At 41.1% G+C, this 13,113-nt stretch overlaps 2 protein-coding genes across 9 annotated transcripts in view; one reads left to right on the top strand and one right to left on the bottom strand.

The window, feature by feature from the left end:
- LOC118388983 (histone deacetylase 7-like) overlaps nt 1–13,113 on the top strand; it is a 266,283-nt gene that overhangs the window by 219,503 nt on the left and 33,667 nt on the right. The window lies entirely within an intron of this gene.
- LOC118388976 (bridging integrator 2-like) overlaps nt 1–13,113 on the bottom strand; it is a 33,148-nt gene that overhangs the window by 3,794 nt on the left and 16,241 nt on the right. For 2 of the 8 annotated variants that reach the window (XR_008144665.1, XR_008144670.1), the window contains 6 exons: nt 12,393–12,468; nt 12,109–12,191; nt 11,208–11,862; nt 10,924–11,016; nt 681–6,724; nt 78–473 (listed from right to left, as the gene is read on the bottom strand). Coding sequence is in view for 2 of the 8 variants with exons in the window: in XM_035778623.2 (XP_035634516.1) it covers nt 6,653–6,724; nt 10,924–11,016; nt 11,208–11,862; nt 12,109–12,191; nt 12,393–12,468 (979 nt within the window). In the remaining 6 variants the exon portion in view is untranslated. Of the gene's footprint in view, nt 1–77; nt 6,725–10,923; nt 11,017–11,207; nt 11,863–12,108; nt 12,192–12,392; nt 12,469–13,113 lie in introns of those variants that run through there. The other 6 variants (XR_008144666.1, XR_008144667.1, XR_008144669.1 and 3 more) reach the window with 6 other exon arrangements.

The following is a 13,113-nucleotide window of genomic DNA, read 5'->3' as shown; positions in this document are numbered from 1 at the left end:
CTCCCTTCATCTGCATTAATCTGAGGACACAGGATAGGTGTAGAATTTCAATGAGATACTTCATTTCAACCAGTGGAGAATGTGAAACGCTTTATTGAAAGTTCATTATCCAGGTGTTATAAATACATACTACATGCATTATAAATATTATAGTTGTAATATTATATTATAAATGCAAGTTCAATATGTACTTCAATGCACGTATGGTATGCATTATAAAAAAAAGTGGAACAAAGAGGAGGTGGGGAGAGAGGTGTAGAAGACAGAAAAGGAAAGCGTTAAAACAGAGGAGCAGGGAAGACAGCATATGATTCATTAATTATAATATTCTCTCAGTTCATTACAATTACATAGTGTCTCTAGCAGTGTCTCCTAACCAGCCTTGGGCTACCAGTCGGCCCGAAGTTTATCTTAAGAGCGGGTGAGGTGGCGATGACGGGACTGGCCTCCTCTCTCACATCAAAACATACCTGCTGAAGAGAGACAGATGGATAGAGAGAGCGAATGATTAAGCTTTGCTTTTTTTATTCTAACACAGTCCGTCATCATAATCATCAGGAGGTGAAATGCAAAACTGACCTTGGATTATTAACTCTGGGACTACTACATCTCTATCTGTATTTCAACATTAAGCATCTCTTAATAATACTTCCTGTTGACCCGAGAAAGTGACCTCTCACCTATGATCATGCTGTGCCCTCTGTGTCAGCCAGTTCAGATGCACGAGGGGTTCACCAACACAGCTGATATAACTGTGTGTGTGTAATCTCACCTGGTGTCGACACTAAGTGGCTACAAAGTACTTTATGCTGAAAAACAGAAACACGAGGACAAACAATAGAAGATAATGTCATTATTAGACTTTTACATTACCACATCACAAATGAATACATAAATACCACTTGAAGCTGGTGTTGAGGTGTCAGGTTCTCCTTCGTACTTAAAGGGGTGATTATTCCAACTCTCTGTGAAATGCTGCAGATCTGCCCGGTACGAGGTAGGATCATATATCCCACACAGAAGAGGTGGATAGAATTCGACAGGTCAAGGTAGCCTTCTTCCTCCAAACTGTGCAGCAAATTGTAGTACTGACATGTCACAGCACTCCAAACATCTATCCATAAGCGTTCCACTCTAACAGAGAGAAAGAAAAGGTTTTGTGACGGACACACACACACACACACACACACACACACACACACACACACACACACACACACACACACACACACACACACACACACACACACACACACACACACACACACACACACACACACACACACACACACACACACACACCTAATCTCTGTGGTCCTGTGGTCTTCCTCCATGAATAGTGAACACTGAGGTTGGTCCGAGGTTATAGAAATGCAAGTTGTGTGTGCCTCTGTGAGTGGTTACTGACTACATGTGACACAGACACCTATCCGAGTGTACCTGAAACATTTAAATATAGAGGGCTGTGTGTCTCACCACTTGGTTATTGGTTATTGAAATCATGACTTGGCAGCAACAGGGGCTTGATAGTCCAGTGAAAATGGCTGAGTGTTTATGTGGTGTAAATCTGAAAATTAGCAGCTGACATCTTAAGGGTTTTTAAATTAATGCATGTGAGACAGGTTCCATGTACAACAAGACAGGCAGAGAGAAAAAGAACACAGAACAGTTAAGTTACCTTTGGTTATGGACACTTTTGCCAGCAATAAAGCTTCCACAGCTTGTTCCTCAGACAGTGAAAGTAAATCTGGCAATACCTACATTTTTGACCCCTTGGAACAGCTCGCACTCTGAAAGTAAAGAAAATAGCTTATTTTTTGTGATATGAATAAAATAACTGAGATATGACCATTCAATCTAAAGCAATATATGTCATTTTCAGGATATGTCAGTACAGCACCAGACTGGTATTGTGGTTGTTCATTAGGTGATGGGAAATATGCTAAATGCATACAAAACAATATACTTACCTTCCTTGAAAATCCATCTATACCGCCAAAGATGACAATGTTGTAGCTTGAAAAAAACATTGGAATTAAAAGAGAAATGTTTAACCTATTAACCTGCTTCATTATATGTATTACCACATTTATATAGTTATGTATTACCATACATCATTTAAAATTTGTCTACGAATAAGTAATGATACCTGCACCATCTACATGCTGCAATGACTCCCCAACTCTTCGCCATTGTACATTACTCTGAGACTTCCTTTGACCATTCTAAAGCCTGCATGGGGCATCCTTGCCTTAATGGCCCTGACTTTCTGGTCTAACTCTTCATCTGACATATCAGAATAGCATTCCCTGACAGACATATTGTGTTCTTTCACCCTGTAAAAAAAAAGCTAACTGTTACACTGTCATGAAATATGATTATATATCGACTATGAAACAAATAGGACATGGCCTGCTTATGAGTTGCCATGAAAGAAAGTTAGATGAATTCAACTGAAAATGGCGAGAACAGGCGTTCGTGGCAAAATGTTTTTGGTTAGCCTGAGAATAATAATTGCGTGATTTATCATTCTATGGTATGTATGTGTCGACATAATATAATAGAATGTTATGAACCGACACTGAATTGTATGAGCTAACTACTAGCTATGTAGAAGTTGGACAGAAGAATGCCCAGTGCTGCTTACCTGAGATGCCGTCATCACACAGTCCTTCGTAGGTGTCCGCTATGACTTCCATTGTGTCGGGAAAAAGGCTGAACACTCATAAAATGGTGTCGGGAAAAAGGCTGAACACTCATAAAATGGTGTCGGGAAAAAGGCTGAACACTCATAAAATGGTGTCGGGAAAAAGGCTGAACACTCATAAAATGGTGTCGGGAAAAAGGCTGAACACTCATAAAATGGTGTCGGGAAAAAGGCTGAACACTCATAAAATGGTGTCGGGAAAAAGGCTGAACACTCATAAAATGGCCAAAATGGAGGGTGGTTGATAGCGAAGCTAAGTTTTGTTTTCAAATAGATTTTTTGTTCTCAAAATATATTTGGTGGAATAAAATGCATGAAGCTTTTCGCTCTAATACAAAAATATTTGATTGCAAAAGACTTTGAAGCCTCGTTTTGCTTTCAGAACAATTATTGTTGATTGAAAAAGGGTTTTACTCTTGACAAAAAGACACAAATGTACCTCCATAGCATATAGCAATTTGCCTGTGAATAAACAGACCTTAATACAAATTTGCTATGCAGAATTCGTGACGCACAACTGCTGCCATATCCTGCATGCACGCCCACAAGCGAGCCACTCAGGCAGAGAATAACACGTGGAAGAGGGTGAGGAACGAGATGGGAGTAACAACAATTTGTTGAAAGTTGGGGAGGGGGCTAATAGCTGAACATTAGACTATTCAACCTTTCCCGAAGAGTAGTCAAATAGCCGAGCTAGGGGTGAACCCCCCTCCTCCCTCCCTATCACAGACCAGCGCATTGATTATGCTTTTGGGTCCCAATGCACTACGGTGTATATAAATGACAATGAATGGGCAATATAAACCAAATAATAAACTGATAATTGTGCACGACTTCAAATGAAACAAGCAGGGAGAAGGTTTCGAACCCTCAACCTTCTGGCCCAAAGTCCAGCACGCTATCGACTGCACCAAAAGCATGCTCAAGCCTCAGAGTCGATAGAGTGCGCCTCGCAGTGCTTGCTACTCAATGTAATAAAGTAATGACTTTTCAAATAAGTTACCTTATACGTTATGTTGGCTGACAATTTGTTAGCTACGCTGTCCTTACAAACCACATAGCATATCATTACAGCAGTATGTACCGGTATGTTAGCTACCTACCTAATGTTAGTAGTTATACATCAAACTTGCCACTATATTAACTATAGGCTAACTACCCAACGTTTATTGACTTGATTATTCTCGTCATTCTTAGCTTAGCTAAATGGTGTAGTCGTTGTTCGTTCTCAATGGACATTCGGGTGCTTTTGCAAATTCACTCTGGCTATTTACTCCGATTCAGAGCACTCTCATCTGAGTGTACCGGAGCGCAGAATAATGAATTTATGGGCGCTCAACACCCATTGAATATGGCCTGTGTCAGTAAACAAAAAGTGTAATTAAATTGTTTCCAACAGCACAGTTACAGTCACCAACGTTCTGGATAACACAAAAATGGCCTAACCAGCTCTGTTAGGGGGAGTAAAATGGTCAGAGTGGTCTCATTTATGTCTAGAAGTAGCTAGCAAGCTAGCCAATGTTAGCATGGGTGCTTGACTGCCATTTTAAGGCCAGAACGCTCAAATCAACTCTACTCCTCAGCACGAATGTCCAGTGTGCGTTCCGAGAGCAAACCGGTTTGAATTTACAAACTGACAACTGAATTTATGAGCGCAGGCAATCCAAATTGAATTTAACTAGGCAAGTCAGTTAAGAACAAATTCTTATTTACAAGGACAGCCTACTCCTTCCTCCCCGTCGGGCAATTGAACCCCGGTCTCCCATGTGCCATGCCCACACGACACAGGGATTCTTTAGCTAAATAGCCCAGTACTGTACTACCGACCGTCACGCTGTACAGCGCCATATTTTCCATTCCATCCTAACAGAAACCCAGAGGGTTTTTTGTTTTTCTTGGAATAAAAACACCATAATATTAATCAAATGAATTAAGCAAGTACCAGTCAAAAGTTTGGACACTCATTATGTAAGGTTCTGTATTTATTTTCTTAGTCAACCTTGTCTTCTGTTTCATTGTGTTCCTGAACATAGCCCTGTCTTTCATTTTTGTTAATTGTTTTCACCTGTGTTAGTTACTGTGTTGTTTTGACTCTACTAAGCCTTTTCCTAGCTCATTTGTGAGACCCAGTTATTGTACTCAGTCTTAGTTTTGATCCACCTGCCTGTTTGCCTACCTGTGTATGACCATTGCCTGCCTGTGACCAGAATTCCTGCCTTCTGCGAAGGCAAAATAAACACCTGCCGCACTCTGCGTGTGAAACTACACCTTTTTCTCCCTCAGTACACATTCCAGGATTTTTTGTTATTTTTTAAATGTTCTACATTGTACACTATAAAATAACACATACGGAATCAGTAAAGAACAAATTCTTATTTACAAGGGCAGCCTACTCCTTCCTCCCCGCCAGGGAATTGAACCCAGGTCTCCCTCCGTGCCTGAATTCTGTAGTACAGACATTGCCTAATTACCTACATAAGGGAGAGTAGGCTCTTTCCCATGTTTACTACAGTATGTATTGTAGACTATGTTTCATTGTCAGACTGCACAGTAGCCTAATAAACAAATGCAGGTGGCTTATATCTTCTAAATACTTTATTATCCAAATGTAAAATCATATATAGTACCTTATTTCATCAGCATCTTTATGGTTTCTTTAATAAAATAATGATAAATACTCTTTCAAAATGCATGTGTTGATTTAGTTATGGCTCCATAACGAATTATTATGGGCAAAAATATCACTGATTTACAGAAATATTGGAACAAAGTTGTCTAATGAAGGCAAACAATTTAGAATCCTTCAATCTTCCTATGCTGTAGCCTGCTCCCACCATCATGTACAGCGCCATATTTTCCATTCCATCCTAATGGAAACCCTGAGGGTTTCGTTTTTCTCAGAATAGAAACACCATAATATTAATCAAATTAAGCCACATTTTTAAAAATCAATCCCATATTCTATGTTACTACAAAAAATGTTTTCAATTCTCTGATAATGCCAATATGGAAGACTATCAAATACTTCTCAAAGATGCCCTCTGGTGGTGAAACTAGCACTAACTTGAATTAACAGAAAAAATGGCTGACAATTAGATAACGTGCCACAGAAGGCTGCAGCAGCCCGCAAGCTGTGCTGGAGTATGACGCAACTTTTAAATGAGCAACCACTGTAGGGCATTGGGATTTAGAAAAAGTTGATGCTAATATAGCTTCAAAAATCACTGAAAAAACATAGAAAAGCATCTCAAGTGGAAAAGTCTTGTCTCTGTAGTTTAAGTGTTAGACCACTGCCGCCACCATGTGTTGTAAAGTGTGATACACAGGTGCTTGACTACTTAGGGCAGGGTTTCCCAAACTCTGTCTTCGGGACTCCAAGGAGTTCACGTTTTTGTTTTTGCCCTAGCACTACACAGCTTATTAAAAAAAAAAAAACTTTTTGGGGTCCCGACGACTTAGGGGCATATGGAAAAGTAAACTGCCCTAAAAACAACACATGAAACCCATTTTAGACAGAATGATAAGTATGCTGAAATATAGCTTTTCTTTCTTACTGCTCTTTGAACAACACCTCCACTGCTCTCACACTTAACTTTATTAAACTATACGTCTTTCATCGGCATCAATACAAAAAGGGGTTCTATGCATGTCAGTTTCTAGACTTACACAATAACAATACAAACAAGGGCAAAATACTGTAGATTAGACAATCATGTGTTAACAATTCAGAACATTCTGGAAAAATCTCTCGGTAGGTATGAAACTCATCAGTATCTACCAACAAGTTGCGACATGGAAGCATGTGAGTAATAAATCACATGGGGCTTGTGTTCCTCTTTTTTTTTCTCTCTCTTTTTTTAAAGATGTCCTCCACAACATCTTGGTCCATTGCCATTTTGTGTGCAGCTGTGTCATGACAGCAGGAAACGAAAGGCCACCATTGGCTCATTCTGAATCTGATAGATCTCCCTGCTGGATACAGGTCTTCTCCCTCACCCCCGTCGCTATGCTTTCCTGCTGTAGTGGGTAAGGGTTAACAAAAACACACACAACCATGGTATTCACATTTTAGTAGAGATCAGGGCCCATATTCATAAACGGTCTTAAATAGATGTGCTGATCTAGGATCAGGTCCCCCCTCTCATTCATTATGATCATAAAGGCAATAAATATCCTAGTTCAGCAATTCTACTCAGGCGCTTTGTGAAAACAGGCTATCCTGGTAAAAAGGGAACTCTAGAGAAACTCTCGTAATTTACATGTATTTGGTGCACATTGACAAGCACATTTGAAGTGACATGCATATGGGCAAACTGTTATCAACTTCGGTGTCACTGAAACTAGGGCAGTCTGATGCACAGTGCTAAGTTAAGACTGTGACCTTCAGTATTACTTACTTAGCGTTCCTATTTGGAACTTACACTACACCAAGGAGCAGTGTTGCGATTGGTTACTTGAAAAAGTTATATTAGTCGTTACATTTAACAAAAGTAAAGTGTTACTTTCCACACAAAGCAATATTGTAAAGTACTGCCTTTTTACTAATAATATGTGACCTGTTTCAGGAAGCGAGGCATATGTCGCACTTCACAGGAGAGGCATTTGAACGCAAAATGCGTTTTTGGGCAGAAATGCCTTCTGGAACATGTGAACATTCATGTGTCTTAATAACAAACTTGTATGCCATCTTTAAATACAAATAATATTATTACTTTGTTTATACTTTCATGAAAACTTCTCAAAATCTCACTGTTTGACTGTCGGAGGGAGCAAGGCGAGCCTCGAACGCTCTACCAAAGATAGGCTACTTACTAACTCAGGTTTGACCACTAGTTTCTCTTTTCAATAGTGGAGCTGCTTTTACTGTGCTAGTCTACAAGTGCTACACTGTACAGTGCCTTCAGAAAGTATTCATACCCCTTGACTTATTCCATATTGTTGTTACAGCCCGAATTTAAAATGTAGTTAATACATTCTCATTGACATATTCATACCCCTTTGCTATGACACTCCAAATTGAGCTCAGGTGCATCCAATTTCCTTTGATCATCTTTGAGATGTCACTACAACTTCATTGGAGTCCACCGGTCACCAACTGACCTAGATATTGTGTGCATGTACTGATATGTAGGCTGTGTGACATATTACATTTATTTATTTCAGTCCTTGACTAATAATGTTCTGTACAATGTATTATGTCATGTTTCATCTGGACTCCAGGAAGAGTAGCTGATGCTTTTGTAGTGGCTTATGGGGGATTCTAATAAATACTAAATACAATTGGTAGGATATGATTTAGAAAGAAACGCACCTGTCTAAATTAGGGTTGTCACGGTACCAGTATTGCGATACAAGGAAGTCAGGAAGCAAAACATGAAGCAGACTCAATTTCTTGAGAAAAACAGTCCTAATCGGAAAAAAGCAGATATTGTCACCTAGTCTTATTTGTTTCCTTTGCAAGCTATAGCACACTATTTCACAAAAGTAGGTTTTAAAGGACCCTAGAGTTAAGTCTGCTTTGTGTTTTCTTTTTTTGTTGCTAAATCTGGTATCGTAGTATCGCGACAACAGTAGTCTATATAAGGCCCCACAGTTGACAATGCATGTCAGAGCAGAAATTATACCATGAAGTCCAAGGAACTGTCCGTAGATCTCCGAAATATATACAAAGGTATATGGACAATCCTTTAAATTAGTGCATTTAGCTAATTCAGCCACACCCATTTTTTTATTTAACCTGTACTTAACTAGGCAAGTCAGTTAAGAACAAATTCTTATTATTTTTAATGACGGCCTAGGAACAGTGGGCTAACAGCCTTGTTCAGGGGCAGAACGACAGATTTGTACCTTGTCAGCTCGGGGATTCAAACTTGCAACCTTTCGGTTACTAGTCCAATGCTCTAACCACTAGGCTACGCTGCCGCCCCGTTGCTGACAGGTGTACAAAATAGAGTACACCGCCATGCAATCTCCGTAGACAAACACTGGCAGTAGAATGGCCTTACTGAAGAGCTCAGTGACTTTCAACATGGCACCGTCATAGGATGCCACATTTCATACAAGTAATTTCGTCAAATTTCTGCCCCGGTCAACTATAAGTGTTGTTATTGTGAAGTAGAAACGTCTACTCTGCCGCGAAGTGGTAGGCTACACAAGCTCATAGAACGGGACCACCGAGTGCTGTAGTGTGTAAAAATCGACTGCAACACTCACTACCGAGTTCCACTGGAAGCAACGTATCCACAAGAACTGTTCATCGGGAGCTTCATGAAATGGGTTTCCATGGCCGAGCAGCCGCACACAAGCCTAAGATCACCATGCACAATGCCAAGTGTCGCCTGGAGTGGTGTAAAGCTCGCCGCCATTGGACTCTGGAGCAGTGGAAACGCGTTCTCTGGAGTGATGAATCACACTTCATCATCTGGCAGTCCGATGGACGAATCTGAGTTTGGCGGATTCCAGGAGAACGCTACCTGCTCGAATGCATATTGCCAACTGTAAAGTTTGGTGGAGAAGGAATAATGGTCTTGGGCTGTTTCTCATGGTTCAGGCTAGGCCCCTTAGTTCCAGTGAAGGGAAATCTTAATGCTACAGCATACAATTATATTCTAGATTATTCTGTGCTTCCAACTTTGTGGCAACAGTTTCCGGAATGCTCTTTCCCATTTGAGCATGAAGCGAGGTCCAAACAGAAATGGTTTGTCGAGATTGGTGTGTTGGAACTTGACTCTCCTGCACAGAGACCTGACCTCAACCCCATCGAACACCTTTTATGAGAGAGAGTGGCCAGACAGAAGCCACTGAGAAAAAGGCATGATAGCATGCAAGTTTGCAAAAAGGCTTGGGAAAGACGGGTCATAAAGCGAAAGATTCTGTGGTCTGATGAGACAAAAATGTTACTCTTTGGCCTGAGTAAAGCGCTATGTCTGGAGAAAACCAGGCAAAGCTAATCACCCATCTAACACCATCCCTAACGTGAAGCATGGTGGTGGCAGCATCATGCTATGGGGATGCTATTTCGCTACTATTTCGACTATTTCGATCCTGGGAACGATGAATGGGGCCAAATACAGGTTGATGAGAACCTGTTTCAGAGTGCAAATGACAGACATACGTTCCAACAGGACAATGACCCCAAGCATACAACCAAAGCAACGCAGGAATGGCTTCAGAACAAGAATGTGAAAGTCCTTGAGTGGCCCAGCCAAAGCCCAGACTTGAATCCCATTGAAAATCTGTAGAAAAACTTGAAGATTGCTGTTCACCGCCACTCCCCATCTAACTTAACAGAGTTTGAGAAAATCTGCAAGGAAGAAAATCCCCAAATCCAGATGTGCAACGAAGACATACCCCAGATGACTCATAGCTGTTATCGCCGCCAAAGGTGCTTCTACAAAGTATTGACACAGTATTGACTCATGTCTAAAAACATGTTTACATTTTGTCATTATGGGGTATTGTGTGTAGATCGGTGAGATTTAAAAAAAATCTGGCAGAGGCTAGATAGCTACAGTAGCCAGCTAAGTTAGCCAGCTAACGAGATGAAGTAGCGAGGCTCCATTCATATAAAACAACAGCCTATCTGTTGGTTGATCATTATAGCCTACTTCTTCATATTTAGCCAACTTAATTGCATAAATTTTTGTCCATTTTGCAGAAATCTCCCACTTCACTTGCTACACATGAAGCCTGTGACTGTATCGCCGCTTTGATTGACCGACAGTAACAACAAGCTACACCTGTGAAGGCTACCGGCTGTCATGAAACTGTTGCTTTATAAAAATGTCAAATGTAATGGTCCATCCTTTTAGGCTATGTATCAATGTCACAGTTCTTTTTCATTTTAGACAAACCCTTTTCATTGTTAAAATAGGCTTATATTTTTTAAATTCTCAAATTAATACTATCCAAGTAATCTAACACCAATGTCCGTTGGGATATTCAAATAAACGTGCCCATCCCTAATACATTTCCATGGACAGCAGCTGTCATGACATTTCTCCAAACAGCCTTTCTCTGCTCGCTCGAGAACTAAATAAAAAAATAAGTTGAGGTACATTTGACAAAGTAACTGTAATAATATTACCAAATGTGAAAAAGTAACCCATTACTTTACTCTGTTACTCGTAAGAGTAATCTGATTACATAACGCATTGCCCCCACCGCTGCCAAGGACACAGAGGCTGACATACATACAAATATACACACAAACGTACCTTCTCCTCTGCGTCGGCGAACATGAGAATCACGTCTTCCACGTCAAACTGCAGTGTCCCGTCTTCTGAAGCGTGACCCTCCAGCGCCACTCCCTGATATCAATCGCAGCGCCACATAAACAACTTTGTTAGACACTCAGCAGAAATGTTAATAGTAACGTTGAATTAAAACTATAATATATTATAAAGAAAGTACCACTACTACAATAGAGAATAACCTTGATAAGGAAACCAGATGGATTCTGGGAGTTTGAGTAATTTCCAGTCCTCTTTGTATCACCTACCTGCAGGGTCTGGGAAGCCCCTTCTCCCTCCTCCACCTTCGTCTCCACCTGGCTGGCCTCCGCAGGAGGGAAGGAGTGCCTCTCAGAGGAGGGGAAGGAGCAGCGTGGAGCAGGACGAGGTGGGGCTTTACCATTCTCTGGAGATACAGGCGCACTCTCCTGCTCGGTGTCATGTGGGCCATCACTCTCTGTGGACATTGAAAGAGCCTCCTGACTGATTGAGACTTCACACCCAGTCACCTCTGACCTTTGAACTTGCCCTTTTCCGCCGGACTGGCTAGGGCCCTGCTCCTCTGAAGCCCCACCCTCTGGGACATCACTCAGACCCTCTGACGCGACGTCGCTTCCGACCCCGTTGTCGCTGTCACACGCCGACCGCCTGTTGGGCGTAGCAGCGCCGTTGGAGCTAAGCTCGTCTGAGAAGTCGGACGTTTCTGACGTGAGGACGCTGTGAGTGCCCTCATCTGCCTCTCCTGCGAGGAAAACGCGTTTCTCAGAGATGCTCTGGGTGTGGGTCTCGTGGCTGGACAGGACAGTCTCTTTGCTGTTTTCGGGGGCTGCGGATGCTTGGAGGGATGTGTGGTCCGAGGGGAAGGCAGTGTTACAGGGGATGGGTGCTGAGATGAGCAGGGATTTCTTCTTCTTGGACTTGGTGCTAAGAGAGGAGATAGAGGGTGAGTTGATCTGGCTGGTGGAAGAACGTTTGGTCTGATATTCTCAGATAATTTCCCAAATGTCAGACTTATTGAGAGAAAGTCAAGAGTAAATATTTGTTTTCTCAATTGAAAATAAAATGACTGTTGACTTTTACTTGATTAGCAACATATACAGTATATCACATATGGACTATGAGAGGTTAAACCAATGTGATGCATTCTCATGGTCATCTAAAACAACTGACCTGTTGAGGCCTTTGATGATGAACGCTTTTCCTGAATGCTGAGTCTCCAGCTTCTTCATCACACTGTAAAGCTCATGGTTCAGCTGCAATCAATAGGTGGTTATTCTATTAGTCAATTGCAGTTGACCTGCAGTACATTTCTTAATCTGAACAGTGAGATGCCATGAGACATCTATTATTTACATCAGTGATACAGATGTGTCAAAAAAAATACTGTAATAGCTTTATTCTTTTTGGGAGAATAAAATCCATAATTTAGAGTGTAGGAAAAAAAACAACCTCACCACGCTCATTTCCTTATAGAAGACATCCCTCAGGTTGGAAATGTTTTGAAAGACGGTCACGTAACAGCCAATCCGGCTTTAGACAAAAAGGGGAAATAGTCTGTTACACTGGAGCCACTTGGTGCAAATAAGTTATGGTAGAGAAATTGACATTCAATTCTCTGGTAACAGCTCTGGTGGACATTCCTGCAGTCCGCATGCCAATTCCACCCTCCCTTAACTTGAGACATTGTGAGATTGTGTTGTGTGACAAAACAGCACATTTTAGAGTGTCCTTTTATTATCCCCAGCACAAGGTGAACCTGTGTAATAATCATGCTGTATAATCAGCTTCTTGATATGCCACACCTGTCAGGTGGATGGAATATCTTGGCAAAGGACAAATGCTCACTAACAGGGATGTAAACAAATGTGTGCATAATTTGAGAGAAATAAGCTTTTTGTGCATATGGAACATTTATGGGATCTTTTATTTCATGTAACATGTGACCAAGACTTTACATGTTGCGTTGATATTTTTGTTCAGTATACATGTTAGTTAAATTCTACTATGTCTGCTCTACACATTCTGAACACTCCATCCCATGAAATAGGCCCCTGCATACGCTACCATTCTCAGGCCCAGTCTTTTGGAAACCCTACTAGTTTACAGTAAGCTGGTCGAGTTCATTACGGCATGCAACTGAAAAACAAATTTTGTAACAGAAAATGAACATTCTGT

Source organism: Oncorhynchus keta, chromosome 10, assembly GCF_023373465.1.
Source record: "Oncorhynchus keta strain PuntledgeMale-10-30-2019 chromosome 10, Oket_V2, whole genome shotgun sequence".
NCBI lineage: Eukaryota > Metazoa > Chordata > Actinopteri > Salmoniformes > Salmonidae > Oncorhynchus > Oncorhynchus keta.
This window is presented reverse-complemented; position numbering and strand designations above follow the sequence as displayed.